At 34.3% G+C, this 24,439-nt stretch overlaps 1 protein-coding gene across 5 annotated transcripts in view; it reads right to left on the reverse strand.

Annotated features, from left to right (window-relative positions):
* Window positions 1–1,795: 1,795 nt before the first annotated feature.
* The window catches only part of GKAP1 (G kinase anchoring protein 1), a 70,050-nt gene continuing 47,406 nt past the window's right edge, over window positions 1,796–24,439 (reverse strand). For 4 of the 5 annotated variants that reach the window (XM_035024389.1, XM_035024388.1, XM_035024387.1 and 1 more), the window contains 6 exons: window positions 22,439–22,588; window positions 12,189–12,290; window positions 8,539–8,602; window positions 5,009–5,079; window positions 4,400–4,477; window positions 1,796–2,123 (listed from right to left, as the gene is read on the reverse strand). In XM_035024389.1, coding sequence (XP_034880280.1) covers window positions 2,076–2,123; window positions 4,400–4,477; window positions 5,009–5,079; window positions 8,539–8,602; window positions 12,189–12,290; window positions 22,439–22,588 — 513 coding nt within the window. In that variant the 3' untranslated portion in view covers window positions 1,796–2,075. The remainder of the gene's footprint in view (window positions 2,124–4,399; window positions 4,478–5,008; window positions 5,080–8,538; window positions 8,603–12,188; window positions 12,291–22,438; window positions 22,589–24,439) is intronic. The other variant, XM_035024391.1, reaches the window with a different exon arrangement.

The raw sequence follows: 24,439 nt of genomic DNA on the forward strand, positions 1-24,439 counted from the left end.
CAGTATTATTTATTAGAATATTTTATGAGTATTTCTTTACATTTCTGTTTTCTTCCAATTGACTGTGGATATATTTGCATCTCTAGTACTTAGCACAACACCTGGCACATGATAAGCTATCAATAATTTCAATGAACATTCAGGAAATGGAAAAGAATCTAAATAATAATATATATTAAAACAGAATGTCCAAGAAATCAATTTAATAGAAAAGAAACTCCAGGGCCGCCTGGGTGGCTCAGCTGTTAAGCGTCTGCCTTCAGCTCGGGTCATGATCCCAGGGTCCTGCTCAGCAGGAAGCCTGCCTCTCCCTCTCCCACTCCCCCTGCTTGCGCTCTCTCTTGCTGTGTCTCTCTCTGTCAAATAAATAAAATCTTAAAAAAAAAAAAAAGAAACTCCAATTAATCACTGATTGTCTTTTCTCTTTCCTACTAGATAAAGCTTTCCCCGATGAAACTAAAGTATCAGCCTACAAGTGATAGATTAAGCCATGGAAGTAGATATATCAGTCAAGGAAAAAGAATTCAGGGAGAAAAATAGAGCAATGCATACAGTACTCCAGAGAATACCCATCTCAAAAGAGGATGATCAATGAAGTTTTCTATGTGCCCAGGTGATTTTAAATCAATATACACCAGTAGAAAATGGCATATCTGTTTAGCGTCTACTATGTGCCAGGCACTGTGCTAGAGGTTAGATAATGTACTAAATGGATAATACGCAGGCATCCAAAGCAGATGACACAGTGTGCTTTGATAATTCAGTTCATAAACTACTTGGGTAATTCAGTTATAATTGAAATTATTCAAGTTCTGTCTAGCTTGTTCATATAGGACAACATTAGAAATTTGATTTTGTTCATCAGAGTTGAAAAATGTGGCATCATGGAATATGACCATATAAATTTAATGAAATATTTAGGTTCTAATGGCACCTATTCTTAATCAAAGTTAAAATTAGGAAAAAACTATCTAAAAAAAGCTTTACCACTTTATTAAATAATTATTCAGTATCCATTCTGTGCCACACAAAGGACTAAGTGCTGGGAATATAGGGAAAAATAAGAAGTCACAATTCTTTGCAAGGTTCATGTAACCTCATGGAAGGACCCAGACATAAAAGCCATGATGACATTAAGTATTTTTTTCTTTCAAACACTTAACATGAAGTGGAATTTTTCATTTAATGCTGGTTTTAGAGGCCAAGGTCAGTATTTACGTATTCATTTTTGTTGTAGAACCAAAAAACCCTCTGTATTTTAATGAATCATATTTGTATTTCACTGACTACACTAAAAACAAAATCAATCCCATAAACTACTATTTATTTTAGCGATTGATGAAACCCATGAAAAATCTCTCATTCATTCCTCCCCCACTTCAATAGTTTTTCTTTTCTCAGTGTGTCATGCTTCTGTCCACAAGATAGACTGTTCTCTAAACAAGTATTTCAGCACAGATTTTGCTCCTTCTGCCTGGAATGCCTCTCAACAAATTTACAGCAAAGGTATCTACCCTCTAAAAACTATCTCATACAAGTTTTCTCAATTTCCAAACAATATGCTATCACACTAATATGTATGGTAATTACTTTTGCTGTTGTCTTTACACCTCCCCCACTTCTATGTCCCCTGAGCATAAGCTACTTGAGGGTATCCACCATTTTTCACTTATTTTGCAGGTCCTATAGGGTTTAGCATGCAGAAAGTGCTGAGTAAATATTCACTGAACTTAAACAATCCAATTAACTAATAATACTTTCACATTGTTTCTGAAAATTTAAAAAATCAAACATATTAATGGAAGAGTAAATTAATTTTATTGACTGATGAAAAACTAAAGTGATAAGAAGTATGGATAGTAAACAATAATCATTGAGTTCTGCTGGAATTCTATTTTTCTTCTTTTCACTTTAAGCCAAAAGGACATAAAATTATAGACTGTTAGTGAGCTAATCATTTTAAAGTTTCTTCAACAAAAACTGCATAGTTTAGCAGTTGCACAGCATTAAATATATACATTTTTGCAAAACCCTGAAAGTTTTAATTTTTGTGTTGACCTCAAAGGCTAATGGAATCACCTACACTGGTCGGATTCAGAGTTTCTTTTCCCTTTTCTGCCACCCTGTAAAGAAAAATAGGGCAAATTATTTAGGAAGTATCATTTTGGGGGCATTTTCATTTTAAGAATAAATGAGACCAAAGGCATTTTGAGTATGAGGAACAAGCAATCTTTTTGAGTTTGTTGTAAATTTGAATGTGCATACCACTGAATTATTTTTACAAGGTTATTTTTTTACAAATGGTTAAAGCAGGTTGTATGAAGCAGTTACTTCCACTTGAATTAGTTTAGACTCAGTAAGATCACCAATATTTTATTTTTAGAGCTCATTTGGACTGTCCCAGGTTTTTAAAAATATGTAATTTTTGATCAATACTAAAATAAACAATTTGCTTCATATAATCAGCAAATTTGCTAATTCAGTTCATTACCTTTTAGAATAATTCAATTTCTAATCCAAGTTAGTCTTGTTCATATTAGACAGCATTAGAAATCTGATTTTGTTCATCAGTGGGTTGAAAAGCAGGTTATACTTTTCATATTGCTCAGTGACATATATGAATCTGTATTTAATTTGCTCCAAATGAAACTCGACCTATGAAATTTTACTTGACCCAAGGAAAGAGGTAGGAGTTTAAAAGAAGTTTTTTACATAACTTTTAACATAACACTTTCTGCCTGACTCTAATTTAAAAAGCAAATACTCATTGTAGAAATACAGAAAGTACCAAGGTACAAAAAAGAAAATTAAAATCATCCTTAACTATTCAATTCCCCATTTTAACCATAAGTAACGGTTTGATGTATTTTCCTTACAATAATTTTATAGTTTTCTCCTCCATTTTTATAAATTATGGCAATGATACCCAAACTTAGTTGATCAATAGAATCACCTAAAGTGGTAATATTTTTCAAATTCTGATGTCTAGACTTTGTCCCGGATCTATTTATTTATAATTACCAGAAGTGGGCTGAACAACCTGTAATTCATAAAGTTCCCAAGTGATTCTTGGTCACTTTCGTGGTCAGCCAAGTTTGGGAACTAGAACTTGTCTGTGGAAGTGCATTTCTTAAACTGGTGGTTCTATCAGGGGCACATGGAATCCAGACCCATTTACTAGTGTTGGCAGCTACTCTTTGTTGCTTTCATCCTTGTTCTGCTCATAACTTCCCTCTTGGTGGTCACATACATTTCTACATCAACCTTTTTTATAAAAAAAAAATCAAGTATAAGAATGCCATTATTCATTCCTGACCAAATAAAAGTTTTGCACAGATTCATTCAGAGAAAAAAAAGTAGAAGAGAGTATATGGGACCTGAGATGTGTAATACCATGTATTAAAAACAAAATTTATTTCCTGTAGCAGGAAAATACAAATACATTTACTAAAAACTTTCCCACAAAGTAGATACCCACTATGCGTAAGTACCGGTGTTACACAGCTTAAAACTCTTACCTTGTTTTTCAACAAGATTAAAAACAAAAACAAAACAAAACAAAAAACCCCACACAAAATTCAAGAATCCTTTTTGAAGTCTCCCAGGCAAAGGGAATTCTCCTTCCTAGACTGATGAGAGGTCAAACCTGGGGCTGTTAAAACTTTTATGTTCTCCAGGCCAACAGTGGTGGCTTTCCAACCTTTTCGACTATGACCCCCCACATTAACACATTTTTATATCATGACTTAGACACACATACATACATACAAATATATGTGTGTGTGTGTATATACACATATATACATATACACATATATTGAAACAAAGAACTGATTTTTTTTTTTACTGCTTCGTCCAGAAAAAAATGCTGAATGCCAGCTTGTAAATGCAGAAGAAATAATAGAATTAGAAAAAGTCACTATTTTTGCAACCACCAAAATAATAACTGATACAAATATCATCAATGGAAGCTAAAACCACTGGGTAAAAAGAAAAGGATAGTCACACAATCTCAAAGTATCACTTCACATATTTATTAATTATAAAGGGGAAAAGATATCTTTACAATGCAGATATCTAGAAGAAACTGTTGTACCCAAGTGATCAAATTTATATAATAGGACAAATGTCATTATGTACTGTCCCTCAGTATGATTCACTGACACATATGCCACATCATGTACCAAGGATTTTACTTTAGTTATTGCTGTATGTACCAATATTTAGGATAACCTTAACATTTTCTAAAGTGTAAATTATACGACCAATAACAACAAAATTATTAATATGTTTGGCAAACAGATTTTGGACTGAATAAAATAGTGCTTTATTTTCACACAGTATCTATTCTAAATGTATTATTTGTGATAAGAACACTTTCAAAATTATAAAAGCATACCTGGTATTTGGCTAGTTCTGCTTGTAATACTTTCACTTTAGATCTTTCTTGTTCTAATGCGGCATGAAGTGAAGTCACCTAAAATCAAACATTCAATTTAAAAAAGGCTGTCTCTTTAGGCAAATACTCTTTAATTCTTAACATTTACTCACAATGATGAATTTGATTACTAGATGAACAGACATCAGAGGAGAACCACCTCCTGTCCACCAAGCACACACACAATTTCAGTTAAGCATTTTACTCAGTTATATACTAAAGATGAAGAGGAGAAGCTCACTATTCTAAGAGAAAATGCAGAGTAAGGATGGGAAGGGGAAAAGTCAAATCCATGAATAGGATAAATTCTATCTGCCCTTTTTATCTCTGAGTCTGCATCAAGTAAAACACAACCTTATCTTCCCTTAGTCTTCAGGACATAACTCCCTCCCTCAGAACAGTAAACAGAATCTTCATTCATTTGCTGTTACATGGTAATAATGGAGTATAATTTGTTTCACTTTATCACAGTGTTGATGGGCTGTATTTTTGTTTAACCAAGTTTCATAATTTAGGACTAAAGAAAAATAGCTTAAGAAAATCAGTCCTGTATATTTCAGTTTTTCTTACCTGTATAGTTAGCTCATTCTTGATACTTTGTGATTCATCAACTTGCAGAAGTATTTCTGCTTTATCTTTCACTGACAAGAAAGGAAAAACAGCAGTATAATCTTTTTAATCACTCAAATACTTGAACAATACTTTAGTGAACCAAGACAGCAGTGCAGTTGGGCAAAGATTAATTGTCCTTATACTGAATGAATGTATTTCTTAGTTTTATATAGCTCTTACTTTTTCACTGGTAAATTCTGATCATTATTACTACAGCAGTTTTTCTTGGAAATTTCACATTTTCTGTGGTGTTAAAATATTAATTGTATAGATATCTTGAAAGAAAATTTTTTCCCAGCTATTCTAAAGAGGACAAGTACAGAAACAATTTCTCATAGGAATAAAAAAAATATCTTGACTAATCTTAAAGCAAGATTTTAAAAGCAAGGTAGAATGTTTTTGTTTTGTTTTGTTTTGTTAAATTGTCAGGGCGAGCAGTACTGTAAGGCCCACAAAAATGATTTTGATTTGACTGTTCATACCAATAAAGCACCGTCAAGTAAATGTAGCTCATATGATAACTGATTACATACACCTGTGGTCTTTTAGAACTATCCCTTTTTCTAGAGGTTTTCCCTCTTTGGGGAAGCAAGAGATTTATCTACATTTCGGCCCCTAGGTCTCCTAAGCTTTAAAAATCTTCACATGGCTAACAACTTCTTTAACCCATAGTAATGATTATAATACATGAAAAACTAACTCGTCGACTTTGAAGACAAACTAGGAGAGACTGAAGAGGTAAAACTGTAATAAATTTAGTGAAGGAGGAAAAGATCAAATATATGAGTACTGTTATCACCACAGCTCTACCAATATAACACTGTAATTCAAATTTATCTGTCATAGTTTAATGCAGTGAAGTGAGACACTGCATCAAGAATCAAATCACAGTCTCTCAAGATTCAACTTGGTAACTTTTACATCCCTGCTCCCCAGAATTAGGCATAGTCACTTAGAACTAGTGATTTTTAAGAATTATGTAACATTTCAATTATAGTCAGTTTCCCAATAACATGCTTGTTTTGAAAACACATATTTGTTTCATTGAGATTGTTGTATTATGAAACAACTTGAACATAACATGAATTTTGCATTTGCTTGAGCATAATTTCACAAATACAGAAAACAGCACCCATGCACACACCTCAAATATCAACCAGCTATTTCTGTCCACTGTTAAGAACCACACCAACTTTCCATCCTTCCACTGCTTCATAGTAACACACAATCTGCGGACCCTCTGAGGCCTATTTCCTCAAGCAAACTTAAGGCAGTCTTTCAGGTAAAGTGCCATACTTATTATAGTATTTGTGTTTAACCACTTTAACATGTGTAAAACTGTGTTACTGTTTTTATTAGGCTCCCAACTTTTTTTAAATGTGTCTCTGATGAAGTTTTTTTTTTTTTGAGTGTTGCACCCTCCTAATCCCATTTCCCCATAAACCTTGTGGTTTTAATTGTGTGCTTTTGCAGAGATTGGTAATTTTTAAGAATATGTGTTGCGTTATAATGGAGCTGACTGTATTCACACTCACATTATAAATGCTAGCATATGTGTGCTCTAACGTAGTATATTTTTTATGTAATGGTTCTATATAAAATTCTTCTACTTGGATTTTTTTTAAACTTAAATTCAATTAGCCAACATGTAGTACATCACTAGTTTTTGATGTAGTGTTCAATGAGTAATTTGTTGCATATAACCCCCAAGTGCTCATCACATTACGTGCCCTCCTTAATGCCCATCACTGTGCTACTTGTTATTTTTTTAAAAGTAATCTCTAAACCCAATATGGGGCTTGAACTCATGACCCTGAGATCAAGAGTCGCATGCTTTACCAACTGAGCCAGCCTGGCATCCCTACTTGGATTTTTTTATAGTATACAGTATGGACACTGATTTTTAGCCATTTTAAATGTATTTTTGAGAGAAAGCTTTTATCAGTTAACTTTCTCACTTTTCACAAATGTTTCCCTAAATAGGAATATTACTGTTTTTACATATTTAAAAATCATGCATCCAATGTCCAATGATACCCCTAATTTCTTCAATTAGAAATATAGCTTGTAAACAATTATTTTTTTTCATAATTTTGTTCATTAAATGATCCACATGGAACTCTTAACATCCACAGATCTATTAAATGATCCACATGATCCACATGGAACTCTATTACATGCACAGATCTAAATTAATCTCAGAATATTCTTTCCCCATTATTCTTTAACTTCTTCAAATAATGCCTTTCCCCATTATTCTTTAACTTCTATTTCATCATAGTTAAGCTGTATAAGTTAGGTTATAAAAAAGAGTAAAGTTATCAAACAGTAAGTTTGAATCTATTTCAACACCATATATTCTGTTCAACTGAACATGATTCCTGGTTTTTACTCATATGTTTTGATAACTGTTTTTTAATATAGTTTACAATTTTGATTGGACAATTCCACTCCCAGTATCTTCAATTTTTGGTATCTTGCTTATTCTGATTCAAGGTGAGTTTCACAATTTCTTGAACACTATACAGTACACACAAGAGATCTATTTGGGATATCACTGACACTTATTAATAGGGAAAACTTTATTAAATTTAATTTTGTCTATTCAGAAGATTTTCTTATTCAGGTCTTCCTATGTGACTTTTATGATTTATAATTTCCTTTGCATGAGCTTCATATTAAAAAAACTAACACACTTCCTTTTCTGTTATGAATGAAAAATTTTCATAGAACTTTCAAGGTAAATATCACTAGGTATACATAATCAGGAATGCTACTGATGTTGTGGAGGGGCTTCATATAACATCTGCTTTACTAATGTAATTATCTCTAATCATTTTTGATTGATTTCCTTGGCTTCCTGCTGGTGAAATATTGCCAAAGTTTAGAGTGGGCCGCAAAAGTATAAAGAGTTGGGGAGGGGCGCCTGGGTGGCTCAGTTGGTTAAGTGTCCAACTCTTGGTTTTGGCTCAGGTCATGATCTCAGAGTTGTGAGATCAAGCCCCATGTTAGGTCTGTGCTCAGCACGGAATCTGCTTGTCCCTCTCCCTCTGCTCTTCCCCCTGCTCATGTGTGCACACACATTTTCTCTCTCTCTCTCGTTCTCACTCTAAAATCAATAAATGAATTAAAAAAAAAAAGACTTAGGGGAAGGGGAGAAGGAAAACCTAAAATGATGATAGGCATTCTCCTCTAATAATTGAAAAGAGAATCTTAAGCAAGGTCTATTCTTGGTTTCCTGCTGAATGTAGTCCAATACTTTATAAGAATTGAAATTTCAAGCTTTCTCTTACCTGAATAGTTGGAAACTTGTGTTATACTAAGGTGCTGTAAGAGTAACTTGTAATAATAAAATAATCAGCAACAATTCAATCTGAATCACTCTGGGAAAATTTTTTATTTTATTGAGTTAATCATATATCTTGAAAAATTATCTTCAAATATTTTTTAAGGTTACTTCTAATTCTAAAAACACACAGATCACTTACTTTCACCTTCCTGAAGCATTTTCAATAACTGTGCATTTCTTGCCTTTACTTCTTTATACTTTGCCTAATAGTCAAAGAAAAAAGATTTAATTTAAAGTAAATGGTGTAATTAATGATTTACTCTGAACTTATTGAGCTATGAATTCTAGGCTTGCTGAAAGACAGAAATTACTTTTGAAAGAAGTAGGATGGAGGAAAATGTATTCAGTACTATCTCCTCCTAAATTAATTCCATGGTACAATACTAGAAATTAATATTATAGGTGGTGGAAAATAAAGAAGAGATAAAACTGGAGAAAATTCAGGATAATACCAAATTTTCTTGAAGTTCTTTCTCTTTTTTTTCCTTAAAACCCTATACAATTCAAAATAATTAGATGAAAACAAAGGAAGATGATTCACAGCTCTAGACCAAACTGTCCAGTTCTATACTAGAACTTTCTGCATGTGTTCTCTATCTGCCATTGTCCAATATGTGGCTACTAACTACTGGGAGTGCCTAGGTACACACACACAGTAGTTACAGAACTATACAGCACAGTACTATGTCTGCTCATTTAAGGCTTTATTAATCTCTCATTATTTCATTAACTATATGTTGTTAAAGTAACTTTTAGCTGATACGAACTAGTAATTCACTGGAATATCTTTTAATTCTTTTTCAATTTCCTTTTCCAAATGATTTTGCTTCTCATAATACATAGATGACACAATTATACACTTATGAACAAGAGGAAATATGTTCCCACATTAACATCTTTATTCCAAGGAATTTTCTCCCTACAATACCTTATTTAACATATCTTAAACAGACTTAATTATTTATAAATATTTAATATATTAATACATTATAGAAAACAATACATTTAATACATTATGGAAAAACAAAAGATCAGGGAAAGAAAGCAGATCAGTATAAGAAACCTGTAATTTATTCTCTTAACATGTAGGCACAGAAGTACAGAAGTTACTGATTCAAAAATCTGTCTTGTAAAACATTTTTAATGTATTTTAAATCAAGGCAAATAGAGATGGCTTTTACTAAACACTCTATCCAGTAAATTGCTGATAATAAACCAGTAATGATATTCAGTGATATTGCAGACAATACCCTGAACAGAAGTAAACACCACAGTAAATATAAAGGAAGCAGAACTTTTGAGAAGCTTAGGTAAGTCAGATGGACACATAAAAATATGAAGGGGAAAAACATACATAGTTAGCTACAAGTATATTCACTATGAATATATATCCACTATGAATATGAAACTGTATCTAAGAAATTCTCTCCCAGGGCCTCAATCAATGTTAATATCTTGCCAAACTCTATCTCCAGCTCAAGTCTTTTGTCCAAGGTGCAGATCAGTGTTCAGAGACACCTCTTGCAGTAGCCTTCGGGTCTAAAGTCAGCTCATAAAGCAAGAATCACAAATAAGCAAAATCACCTATGAAAAATCTTTATGTTGTCCATAAAAATAGCATATATAGTTTTGTATATACAACCCTGAATAGGAAATTTATCTATAAAAACAAAATGTGTAACATACTAATGCCATGCAATTTATAAGAGCATGAATGAAATATACAGGACCCTTATTAGTATTTTTAATTTCATGAAAAAGAGAGAACTTAAGTTAACTAAGTTAAATGATACATATATTGTGAGTTCAGCTGCATCCTGAACATCTATGCCTACATCCATAGCCATTTCAAACTTAGCATACACAAAATGGGCTTTTACTAAACACTCTATCCAGTAAATTGCTGATAATAAACCAGTAATGAATATATATAGTCCTCTCTGCCCAAACCTATTCAAAATGTGCTCTTCCTCTCACACTCCATAGCTCTTCATTGTTTTACTACACTGTCTTCACTCCAGGCCTCATGTATGTGTGTGTGTGTGTGTATATAGTGTGTGTATACACACACACACACATATATATATTTTATATGCATCTTATAAATATATTTATATACATCTTATAATATATTTAGGTCGAGTTTTTCAGTAAGAATTGAAGTATATATATACTTAGCACCAATCCAGTGGTTCTAATTGCAGTTCTTTTTTTTCTGCCCATAATTTATGAAGCTTTGAGTTTATTTATTTAATTCTATTTTTTTCATCATAAGTGTACTCTTTAATCCCCATCACCTATTTCCCCCATCCTTCCACCCACCTCCCCTCTGGTAACCATCAGTTTGTTCTCTATAGTTAATAATCTGTTTCTTGGTTTGTCTCTCATTTTCCCCCTTTTGTTTTGTTTCTTAAATTCCACATATGAGTGAGATCATATGGTGTTTGTCTTTCTCTAACTGGCTTATTTCACTTAGCATTATATTCTCTAGATCCATCCATGTTGTTGCAAATGGCAAGATTTCATTCTTTTTATAGCTGAATAATATTCCATCACACACACACGCACGCACACACACACACATGCCACAACTTCTTTATCTTTGTTGTGCCCAACAAAAGAAAAGGAAAATATAAATCACAAAGAAAAAGCTAAGGGAGATGGGTGGATGCAGTCCAAAAAAAAGGTTTTAGCTGGGATGATTCCTAAAGGCATGTGTAAAGGAGAAAGGAAAATATAAGAACCATGAGGGCTGGAACTTGATTTATCATTTTTTTCACTATTACATTATGTGGGGCCCAGAAAAGTACCTGGCACATTATAGGTACTCAATAAATAACTGTTGAGTGAATAAATATTAGTCGAAAAAGAATGACACTTGAGATGAATAAGAGATTTTTTGAAAAGCCTAAGGAATCCTTGCAAGTAAAAGAGTAACATGTAGCTCTTGGCTTAAAAAAAATTGTATAAATAACAAGTGTTGACGAGGATGTGGAGAAACTGGATCCTTTGTACATTGATCATGGGAATGTAAAATGGTGCAGGTGCTATGGAAAACAATCTGGCAGTTTCTCCAGAAGTTAAACATAGAATTACTATAGGATCCAGCAATTCCACTTTTAGGTATATACCCAAAAGAACTGAAAGTAGGGACTCAGATACTTGTACACTAATGTTCATGGCAGCATTGTTCACAATAGCGAAATGGTGGGAACAATGCAAATGTCCATAAACAGAATAAACAAAATGTAGTATATATATATATATATACACAATGGACTATCATTCAGCCATAAAAAGAATGAAATTCTGATACATGCAAAAACATGGATGAAACTTGAAAACATTACGCTAAGTGAATTAAGCTAGACACACAAAGACAAATATGATTCCACTTATATGAAGTATCTAGAATAAAGCAAATTCATTGGGATTAGAGGTTATTAGAGGGCTGCAAGAAAAGGGAAATGGGAAGTTATTTAATGGGTACAGAATTTGGGATGATGAAAAAGTTCTGGAAATAGATAGTGTTGATAACTACACAACACTGTGAAGATAATTAATGCCAATAAATTATATACTTAAAAATGGTTAAAATGGCAAATTTAATGTTATATATATTTTCACATGATTAAAAATCATAGTCATTCAGATTTTATATCATTAAATGAGTTTAAAAACCTAAACAGCAGAAATATTATTTTGAATTAATTAAATATTATATATATTAACATAAAAGAAAACCAGAAAAGTGCAATTTTATAGAATTAGCAGTAAATAATTACAAACCTCCCACTGAGTGATCACATTTTTCAGCTTCTGGATTTCAGCATCTTTCCTTTCAAGTTCCAACTTTAGTCTTTCAATTCTTCCATCTTTCAGAACTACTTCCTGTGGGAGAAAAACACTATTTTAGAACTAAGATAGTTCTGAGGTGCCTGACTGGCTCAGTCAGTAGAGCATGTGACTCTTGATCTCAGGGTTTTGAGCTCATTGAGCCTCACTTTGGGTATAGAGATTATTTAAAAATAAAATCTTTAAAAAAAAAAAAAAAGGAAAGAAAAAACTAAGATAGGCTTACCGATTCTGGTTTGCAATATTCCTTTGTGAAAAGTTTAACAGGAAAAAAAATCCCGATTTTCCTGATTTCAATTCATTTTCTAAAGCAACCTTAAACTGCTGACTACATTTCTACTTCTACTCAAATATATAATTGTAATTATTACAGTGAAAGCAAATAAGATATTTATGATTAATCTCAAGCTACAAACATAACAGAATAATATCAGAGCTTTGAAATATTTCTATACTGGAATAAACATATTAAAAGTGCTCTGTTACAAGTTGTTATTAGTCTATCTTTAAAACCCAAAAGAATTTAAAACTTATGAGAAATAATAAATAGTAATGAATTTTTATAATTATTTTATAATTTATAATTATTTTATAACTATACAAAATAAATAAATAACAAAGAACAAAACCCCCAAATTAAGAACTTTTCTCTATATCAGCAATTAGCAGGTAGAAAATGTAACTAGAAAAACCATTTCCCCCAGTAGCTATAAAAAAATCCCTAAAAATAAAATTCAGAAATGTTTAGGATCTATAAAGAAAATTGTAAAATATTGAAAAGGACATGGAACAAAGTATGTTTATAGATAGGAGAAATAAATATTACTTTGTAAATTCAATAAAATTTCAACTGAAATTCCAGTCAAAACTTCATCTGGGAAACAAAAAGTTAATGCAATGAATGCAATGAATGCAATGAATGCAATGAAGAAGAATTTGCCTACCAAATAACTGTACACCACAGAGCAAAAATAACAATAGTGTGGTCAGGGCACCTGGCTTGACAGAACAGTGTACCAGAAAAGAAAGTCCAGAAAGATATTTAAGATATAAGAATTTACAGTAATATAATTATGGTATTTTAAAGAAGTGAGAAAAGGCTGAATTACAGAATAAATGTAGGTTACAGGATACGTGGCTAACTGGGGAAAAAAATCAAGTTAAATAAATCCCTGCCATCTTGCACCACATACCCAGACAAATTTAAATGTAAAAAAATCATCCCAAAGTCAAATAAGAGTATAAACTTGTTCTATTTATCTAATGAGTGATGTGGCAACATGAACTAACTCTAAAGGTTCTCTCTGAGCACCTAACCACTAGGTGCTGCATGGACTATGGTGAAGAGAGCTGAAATGACTCTCGCTCTCATGGGACTTGTCTGGGAGAGGAGGCAGATACAAACATAAATGCTGCAATTAGAAAGCGAGGTTTAAGCTATGAAGGAAAAAAGCAAAATGCTATGAAGGAAATAATGTGGATTATTCCCTTGTGGATTCGGGAAGCTCTCTCTGAGGTAGTGACACTTAAGATGAACTTTGAGTGATGGGAAGGAACTGGCTAAGCAAAAAGTGGAGATAAGAGATTTCCAAGTAAAAAGAACAGTATGTTTAAAGGCCCCAAGGCAGGAAGGAGTGAGCCTAGAGAATGTGAAGGAAAAAGAGGCCAGTATGGTTGGAGTTTAGTGAGGGGGTAGATAGTATAAGACAAGAGGCGTGATCTTGGAGGGCCTTGTGAAGCAGTGAAGGAATTTGAGCAGGACTATCAGCTTTCTACTCATGTTACATTTATGCTTTTAAGGGATCACTTTGGCTGCTGTGGAAAATGCATTAGACTTCCTAAAAGAGGTGGAAAAACCCTTTAATTGCTACTGCAAGCCCACGTCAGTGAAGATCATGCCTGAGATTAGAAGCAGTTTAGATGGAGAGAAGTGTACCATATGAGAAATTATTTGGGAGCAGAATCTACAGTATTTTATTAGCAGTTGAATGTGGCAGGTGAGGATGATGAGCACTTCAAGATTCTAGTTTAAGGAATAAGGGGGGGTGGATCCAGATTAGAAACATATATAATATTAGGCCCAAGAATTTCACTTCTAGGAATTTACCTTAAATGGAGAAGTGAGGTGGGGGGATATCTCCACTGCAGATCTATTACAAAAAACTAGATATCAATTTAAATGCCCAACAATAGGATATAGATTAAATATATGGCAAATTTATAAAACTGAAAACTCTGAAATCACTAAAAATGATACAGAACCATAAAATATATTCACATGGTCTCAATCTCACTATATGCAAAGAAAAAATTCTGGAAGGACATACACTAAAAATTTACTAACTCTTAGGAGATTTATTTTTGTGAGATTATGGAAATTTCACCTTATTGTTTAAAATTTCCTTTTATAAAAATTATTTTATACTGAGTATAGAATCATTGAATAATATAAAATACTATTCTAATTTTGAAAAAATGGAAACACTTAAGCATTAAAATAAAATCTAGATGAATAAGAATATCTATCATCTTTGAGTAGGAAAGCCCTTCTGAACATAATACCAAACAGAGGAAACTAAAAGGAAAAGACTGATTACATTTAACTTGATGAAAAAATCTCCAAAAATACTAAAACAAAATCAAAAGATAATGAGACCCTTATGGTTTTCCTCCCTCTCTGTTTTTATCTTATTTTATTTAAACTGGAAAAAATAGTCATAACTATATGAAAGGCATATGACCAATAAACATGAGAAAGTATACAATCTTAGTATTAAACAAAGAAATGTTATATCAAACTGGTACATTTAAAATATTTTTTTCTCAGTGTGGGGTAACTGAAAGCAATTTAGTTATTAAAAAACTCAATTATTTAATGTATAAGAATTATTACTTAATAACCCAAAATGCTCACATCTTTAATTTAACTAAAAAGTGGTCCATTTAACAGTTTCTACATTATAAGAGGGGGAAAAAAATACATATCCACGGGCGCCTGGGTGGCTCAGTTGGTTAAGCGACTGCCTTCGGCTCAGGTCATGATCCTGGAGTCCCAGGATCGAGTCCCGCATCGGGCTCCCTGTTTGGCGGGGAGTCTGCTTCTCCCTCTGATCCTCCTCCCTCTCATGCTCTCTGTTTCTCATTCTCTCTCTCAAATAAATAAATAAAATCTTTAAAAAAAAAAAAATAAGAGGGGGAAAAAAATACATATCCAAAGAAAAGTAGAACCAAAATAAACTATTAATAGTTTTCTCCAGGTGAATAAAATTAAGGTCATTTTTTCCCACTACATCTACAAACTGGGGATAATATCTACCAATTTCATAGTTAACTGTGCAAATTAAATGAAATAACCATTTTAAGTACTTAATATAGTATCTGGCAAATATATAGTAAAGCCCTCAAATATTAATTTTTGCCATTATCATTTCTCCACTTATCAGTAGTTTTCAAATTTCTTTAACAAAGATGACTTTTTGGGATGCCTGGGTGGCTCAGTCGGTTAAGTGTCTGCCTTCAGTTCAGGTCACGATCCCAGGGTCGCATCGGGCTCCCTGCTCAGCAGGGAGCCTGCTTCTCCCTGTGCCTGCCACTCCCCCTACTTGTGCTCTCTCTGACAAATAAATAAAATCTTTTTTTTAAAAAAAAAAAGATGACTAAAAAGGGGTGCCTGGGTGGTTCAGTTGGTTAAGCATCCGACTTTGGGTTTCGGCTCAGGTCATGATCTCAGGGTCCTGGGATCGAGCCCCGGGACAGGCTCTGCGGGCAGTGGGGAGTCTGCTGGAGATTTTCTCTTTCCCTCTCCTTCTTTCCCTCCCCACCACTCACATACTCTCGCTCTCTAAAATAAATAAATCTTTAAAAAAAGACAACAAAGATCACTTTTTAAAAACAGAAAACCATAGTTTTAATGTGCATTCATTTTTATAAAGCCCTATATTTCAATTAATAAATTGAAAAAATATCTTCTGGGGCACCTGGGTGGCTCAGTCGTTAAGCGTCTGCCTTCGGCTCAGGTCATGATCCCAGGGTCCTGGGATCGAGTCCCACATCGGGCTCCCCGCTCCGTGGGAAGCCTGCTTCTCCCTCTCCCACTCCCCCTGCTTGTGTTCCCTCTCTCGCTGTGTCTCTCTCTGTCAAATAAATAAATAAAATTAAAAAAAAAAAAAAAAGAAAAAATATCTTCTAAGTAGAAAATATTATATACTAAAATGAGGATATAAGAATGTACAAGATAAAGTCCATGACCACAAAGGATTTGTAATCTGTTAAGAATGATAATAAAAACGTGCATGAAATGTGCCATGAGAAAAACAAAATGCTGTGGGGTTAAAAAAAGAAGGAAAGATCACATCCAGATCTTCTGTGTTTGGTGTTTGGGCTGGGGCAGTGAGAGAAAGCTTCAGGGAGAAGATGACAAGTGACATGAACCTTGAGCAAAGATGGGTGAGATCGAGCATTCTGTGATAGGTGTTCTGTACTCTAGCCAGGAGAAAATCTGGGAAAAAATATGGCTAAAGTTAATTAGGTTGAAACTACACAACAGAACAATGCTTTTATACTTATTTGACAGTGATCCACATTAAGGAATGTTTTAGATCATGACCCAGAATACACACATGTCAGTGTATGTACATGTACTTATGTGTGTATGCTGTGTATGTGTACATATACACAGAAACAAATTTTATAAAATATGAATAGATAGAGGTCATATACTCGACATTTTTCTTTTCTTTTTTTTCTATTACCTATTGTATTTTTCTACTACCTATCTATAAACCTACTAAATTGATTTCTGGACTGGTTAAATGAGGTAGAACTCTCAGTTTGAAAAGCAGAGCCTGAGGACCTTACGTATCAGGTCAAGGATATTGTACTTGATTCAATGGACATTGAGGTTTAAGGACTTGGTGTGGCATGACGGAAGTCATGCTTTTTAAAAAGTCATTTGGGGGGCGCCTGGGTGGCTCAGTTGGTTAAGCGACTGCCTTCGGCTCAGGTCATGATCCTGGGGTCCCGGGATCGAGTCCCGCATCGGGCTCCCTGCTCGGCGGGGGGTCTGCTTCTCCCTCTCCCACTCCCCGTTTGTGTTCCCTCTCTCGCTGTGTCTTTCTCTGTCAAATAAATAAATAAAATCTTTAAAAAAAAAAAAGTCATTTGGTAGCAGTGTATAAGGGAAATTACTCCTAGCATTAGAAGGCAGGAGGCAAAACGAGTTGTTAAAAATTACTGAAATAATACCAGTAAGAGATAATGAGGACCTAAATTAGAAAAGTGCTTGTGAAAATGGAAGAGAACAGAGATTTGAAAAATATTTCAATTAAAAACTCCCAGACCTTGAAAAACAGAAAAGTGAAAAAGGAAGTTTGGAGTCTGGATATCTGGATAAAATGACAGAACCAAAAACAGAAATCATGGAAGTCAAGCAACCTGCTTGGTTTGGAGTAAATGATGGGCATGAGTTTGGGCATAGTGAGAATAGGTATCAACAGAGCAAAAGAGCAAGATATACAAAGGCAATTAATAAAACAGAGCTGTGAAGTCCATAAGATCAGCAGTGGATGATCTACCCAATGCTGGTGAAGTTGTGGGCAATTTAGTAAGCTCATACCCTGCTTCTAGGAAGACAATGTTGATACTAAGATGTTTACATCCTTTGATTCAATTACTATCTTTTAAGAATTTTTTCAAGGAGCACCTGGGTGTCTGAGTCAGTTAAGTGTCCGACACTTGATTTTGGCTCAGATCATGATCCTGGGTCGTGGGATTGAGCCCCTTGTCAGGCTCTGCACTCAGCAAGGAGTTTGCTACACTTGTGTGTACTCTCTCTCTCTCCCCCTCCTCAAATAAATAAACAAATCTTTAAAAATATTTTATTTCAAGAAGGGGTGCCTGGCTGGCTCAGTTGGTGGAGCATGTAACTCCTGATCTCAGGGTTATGGGTTCAAGACCTATGTTGGGTAGAGATCACTTAAAAAAATAAAATCTTAAAAAAAAAAATTTGTTTCAAGAAAATATTTCATAAAACAATTAAACATAGGAAGATGTTCAATGACTATCAAGTGACCATTCCAAACAACCTAAATACTCAACAATAGGGCAATGAATGACCAAGTGAATTACACTATACTGATTTGACAACATAATGCATGGTTTACAAAAGGGGCTACAAAACTATATAACTTATTGTTACAATTATTTTTAAAATACTTATGCATGTCATTTTCCTAGAAAAGTGGTATTCAAAAATGAAACCACATGTAAAGAATGGGTGAATTAGGGTTGATTTATTTTTCACCTTTAAAAATTCCTGAGTATATTAATGTACAGTAAAAGAGGATTTAACCATGGCAAAAAGAAGAGCTTTCTTTCTTTGAGAAAGGAGTACAATGGAGAGAGGAAGGAGATAAAGAAAGAGAGAAGTATTTTTCTAAATGGTCTCAATCTTTTTCTTTTCCCCATTACACTCTACACTATGAGAAAATCCTAATTTTTTAATTATGAAAAATTTTGCATATGCAATAGAAATATATAATGACACACATAAGGTAAAAATAATAGGTAGATTAATAATTTGAACATTACCAAAATTTTGGCATTCCCCCATGTGCCCCTTCCCAATTATCTCTCTTTCCCTTCCCACCTGAGGATATCCCATTTTATGAATTTTGTATTGTCATTCTCTTCCTTTGTTAGTCTTTTACTGCATATACATGTATCACTAAATAATACATTAAATTTATTTTTTTTGAAATATATATAAATGGCATCAAACTATTATTTGGTGACTTGCTTTTTTCATTGTTTTTGACATCCATTCATGTTGCTATGTATACTGTAGCTCATTCGTTTCTCCTGTAGATTTTGTTATTATGAACAACTGAGGGTTTTTTTTTTATTTTTATTTTTTTAATTTTTTTATTATTTATTTGACAGAGAAAGACACAGCGAGAGAGGGAACACAAACGGGGAGTGGGAGAGGGAGAAGCAGACTCCCTGCCGAGCAGGGAGCCCGATGCGGGACTCGATCCCGGGACTCCAGGATCATGACCTGAGCCGAAGGCAGTCGCTTAACCAACTGAGCCACCCAGGCGCCCTGAACAACTGAGTTTTGAACATTCTTTTTGAACATGTGTCCAGGGTTTAATCTAGGGTAGAATTCTAGAACATATGGTCTGCTTATCATCTTCAACTTGAAAAGTTAATACCGGTTGCTAGGGTCTGGGGGAAAGGGGAACAAGGGAGAGGCTGGTAAAATGGTCCTAACTTTCAGCTATAAGATGAATAAGGTCGGAGAATCTAATGTATACCATGGTGACTATAGTTGATAATACTGCATTGCATAATCGGTGTTTTAAGAGGCTAGAACTCAAATGTTCTAAAAAAAAAAAAAAGATAAATATGTGAGATGGTAAATGTGTTAATTAACTAGATGGGAGGAAACATTTCATAATGTTTATGTATATCAAATCATCATGACATGCATTTTATTTATTTTTTATGATGTGCATTTTAAAGCTGAAAAAAATACTGTTGCATCTTTACCACAAAAATAAATAAAAAGTTAATACCAGTTTTCCAAAATGGTTATATCGATTTACACTATACCACTAGCAGTATGCTATTGTTGTTCTATACCCTTAATAATACTGTCTAATTCCTAACACTAGTCTTCAACTTCATTCATAGGCACTGCAGTGAAATTATCATCACATAAAACTTGGTCCTCTGCTCAAAAACCTTCAGAAATTCTTTACTGTCTACTGACTAAACCATAAACCAGGCCTTTAAATCCTCCACAATCTTTTCCAACCTAACTTACCAAACTTATACTATACTCCTCAAAGGTCCTTCTGTTTTAATTACGCTTGTTTATACTTCACCACCTCCATACTTATGGCATTCTAGTTTCTCCTCCCTCACCTGTGCATATTCAAATTCTACTGTTCTTTATATTCCAATTCAAAAGCCATTTTCTCCTTAGAAAGCCATCTCTGATCTCCATTCCTGTGAATTACCATGGCACTTTACCAATATATCCTTTTTGGGACACGCCATTTTCTACCTTGTACAAAAATAATTATATATTGAGTACCTTGCACAACATACTCTGATAAAAATTTTAAATCTTAACTGCTAATTAATTGCAACTCCTAATAACAGTACATAAGAGGCAGGTAATTTCATCCCAATGTAGCTTATCAGCTTACATAAGCTGTATTTTGTGTTATTAGGTTTGGTTGACTTCAAAGACACTTGTTCTATACTGCACTGTTGCTTTGGTCTTACTAGATCATTAACATTACTTAATCATTTAACTTAACTTTTATATGCCAAAATTTGTTCTATGAAGGGTTTGAGACACCTATTTACTGAAATACACGAATATAATTCTTTCTATCCAAAAATGATCTGAGATGGCTTAAAAAAAAAAAAGATATGGACCACAAAGGGGAGAACCATAGTCAACGAAAGAAGAGGAAGCACATATGTTAACCATAAATGTTAACATGGTCGCATGGACTATACAAAAAGTTAAGGCAAGACTGGAAAACATTAAATTTAATTCAATGTTAGAAAGGAAGAAGCTCACAAGTACTTTTTGTACAGGCAAGGATTTCCTGCCACTAAGTTGAAAATAGATTTCCATGTGGAATTATGTTAGTGTTATTTATAAACCCATCATACTGCTGCATTAGAATAAAAATGGTCTGACTTCTTTTGTGTCCTATATAACACAACATAGTAGGTGTTTAATTTGTTGAGTGACTGAATTTACCAATCTTAATGAAACAAAGAGGTAATATCCACAGAAGAATAAAAGGATGGGAAACGGGCTTTTAGATTTTGGAACAGCCACTGTAGGAATCTGTCAAAGTCAAATTGTACTGAATTGCTGAATCGTTACACTGTATACCTGAAACTAATGTAACACTGTATGTTTATTATAGTTTAATTAAAAAAAAAAAAAGGAGAGAGAGAGATGAACCAAAGGACTGTTATGTAGAAATGAAGATCTGGCAAAAGTTACATTGCACTGATTTTCAGAACAGAACATTAGCATTGTCTTAAAATATGTATATATTTTCCAGCAACACCTGGCAGCCCAGGAATTAAATCAGAATAGAGAAAGTAGGCAATACTGTGAAAGTCAGTGCTGTGCACCTACAAGGGAAGAAGAGAAAATTAAGGAGGTAAAGGGAAAGCATTTGTGGGAACACTACTGAAATTACTTACTACAAATTTCAGGCGGAGAACAATTATTGATGGGTTAGAGGTCAATATAAGGTAAAGACCGGATGAAAGTTTAAGAATAAGTTAGACCAAAAAAAAAAAAAAAAAAAAGAAAGAAAGGAGTAAATAAAACAGAAGACTAGCAGTTGTGGTGAGAAAAATAAATGCAGACTTACAGGTCTCTATATGATGAGATCTTTTCTTTCTTTTTTATTTTTTGAGTAATATGTGAATATCATTCTTAGCTTGTGGGCAATAGTTTGCAACCCCTGGTCTACAGGTTAAAATTCCAACTTCTTGGTTCCTCTTAAAAAGACCTTCATAATCTAAACCCAAGCTATTTCCCTGGCCCTGTTACCCCAGCCTCACACACTCTGTGCATCTCAGTCAAAACCTTCTATTTCCTGAATATTCAGTCTAAGGCTTGTGCAGCTCTGGGCCTCTGCTCTTACACTTCTCATAGGGCCCCTCCATTTCTCTGCTTACGGTTTATTCATCATTCAACAGCCATCCCAAATGTCAATTCCTCAGACACCTTTCACAATTCACCCAAGGAGGGAGCTAGCACCTTCTCTATTCAAAACCTCATTTGTATTGTTCATCTCTCTCAAGCCTTCGTCATGCTGAATGATATTCTATAGGTCTGCCTCCTCTTATCCCCACTGCTCTGAGTACCAAAGTGAAGGACAGTCTCACCCATCTCGGTATTCCCACTCCCCTATACTGGTGACTAACAGTACCTAGCACACAGCACACACTCAATAAATATTCAATGAATGGAGTACCTCATACTTGCTAATATAAGTATCTATGCGTGATAATGACTAAGATATCCTAAAACTGTAGTGTCATATCATAATTGGATTCCACTGTTTAAGTTTTTTTAAAAAAGGAAAACTGCATTTTAATTTCACTGTGATTTTAAGAGAATTTTCTATTTTACATGCCTGGTTGTGTTCATGAGCTGCGCAATTATCTGTTCCATTATATTCTGTAAGCTGTTCTCTTCTTTTTTCTCTAATAAGAATTTTATGAACATCATCTTCCAGTCTATTGAAGAATCCTCCATCATGTGATAAAGTCTGAGAACTCAATTCCTGTCAAAAATGAATTACGATTTACTATCATTCAACACAAAAGTGTATGCATTTAATAAACCTAGTCAGCCACCAGAAGGCTGGAGAATGAAAGAAAAATGGTAACTAAGAGACAATCAACCATGTGATTCTTCTGTATCTCCAGAAGATAAACAGTAGAGACACATTCTTAGAAGTCCTTTTCTTGATTTTTTTTTTTTTTTTGAGTTGGGTTGAGTGTCTGCCTTTGGCTCAAGTCATGATCTCGGGGTCCAGGGATTGAGACCCACATCAGGCTCCCTGCTCAGTGGGGAGCCTGTTTCTTCTTCTGCCCCTCCCCCTGCTCATGTTCTCTCTCTCTCAAATAAATAAATAAAATCTTAGGAAAAAGAAGACTCTTAACTATAGAGAACAAACTGAGGGTTGCTAGAGGTGAGGTGGGTGGAGGGATGGGCTAAATGGGCAATGGGCATTAAGGAGGGCACTTGTGATGAGCACCGGGTGTTATATGTAAGTGATGAATAACAAAATTTTGCTCCTGAAGCCAATACTACACTATATGTTAACTAACTTGAATTTAAATAAAAATAATGAAATAGAAAAAAAATTTAAAAATAGTAGCTGAAAACTTCCCAAATTTGATGAAACACGAGTATAAACATCTAAGAAGCTCAAAGAAGCTTCCAAGTTAAGATGAACTCAGAGAGGGGCGCCTGGGTGGCTCAGTCGTTAAGTGTCTGCCTTTGGCTCAGGTCATGATCCCAGGACCCACATGGGGCACCCTGCTCAGCAGGAAGCCTGCTTCTCCCTCTCCCCACTCCCCCTGCTTGTGTTCCCTCTCTTGCTGTCTCTCTCTCTCCGTCAAATTAAAAAAAAAAAAAATCTTTAAAGATGAACTCCAAGAAAACCATACCAAGACCCATTATAAACAAAACTTCAAGGGGCGCCTGGGTGGCTCAGTCAGTTGAGTGCCAGACTTTTGGTTTCGGCTCAGGTCATGATCTCATGGGCTGTGGGATTTAGCCCGGCATTGGGCTCTGTGCTCAGCAGGGAATCTATTTGAGATTCTCTCCCTCTGCCCCTTCCCAGCTCTCTCTCTAATAAATAAGTAACTCTTAAAAAAAAAAAAAACTTTCAAAAGACAAAGACAAAGAAAATCCTAAAAGCAGTGAGAAGAAGTGAATTACCACATATAAGGGATATTTACTAAGACCATTAGCATATTTCTCTTCAGAAACTTTGGAGCCTAGAAGACATGGGCCAATATATTCAAATGCTAAAAGAAAAAAATTTTCAACCAATTATCTTATATGTGGCAAAACTGTCCTTCAAAAATGAAGGAGGGGCACCTTGGTGGCTTGGTCAGTTAAGCGTCTGACTTCAGCTCAGATCATGATCTCAAGGCCCTGGGATCGAGCCCTGCATCAGGCTCTACACTCAGCGGGGAGTCTGCTTGAGATTCTCTCCTCTCCCTCTGCCCCTCCCCCTGTTTGTGCACTCTCTCTCTCAAATAAATATAATCTTTAGAAAAAATGAAGGAGAGTGTTATAACTTCAGGATATTAAATGTAATCCCCATGGTAATCACAACGAAAATAGCCAAAGAATATACACAAAAAAGGAAACAAGAAAGGGATTTAAACATTTCACTACAAAAAATCAACTATACACAAAAGAAGACAGTAATGCAGGAAATGAGGGATAACAAAGCTATAGGGCATATAAAAAACAAATGGCACACTGATAGAAGTCCCTCATTATCCATAATTACTTTAAATGTAAATGTGATTAAACTCCCTAATCAAAAGACAGATATTGTCAGATTGAATAAAAACACACATCCAACTATATGGTTTCTACAAGAGACTCTCTT

Source organism: Mirounga leonina, unplaced genomic scaffold, assembly GCF_011800145.1.
Source record: "Mirounga leonina isolate KUSES-001 unplaced genomic scaffold, KU_Mleo_1.0 Mir_179, whole genome shotgun sequence".
Classification (NCBI taxonomy): Eukaryota; Metazoa; Chordata; class Mammalia; order Carnivora; family Phocidae; genus Mirounga; species Mirounga leonina.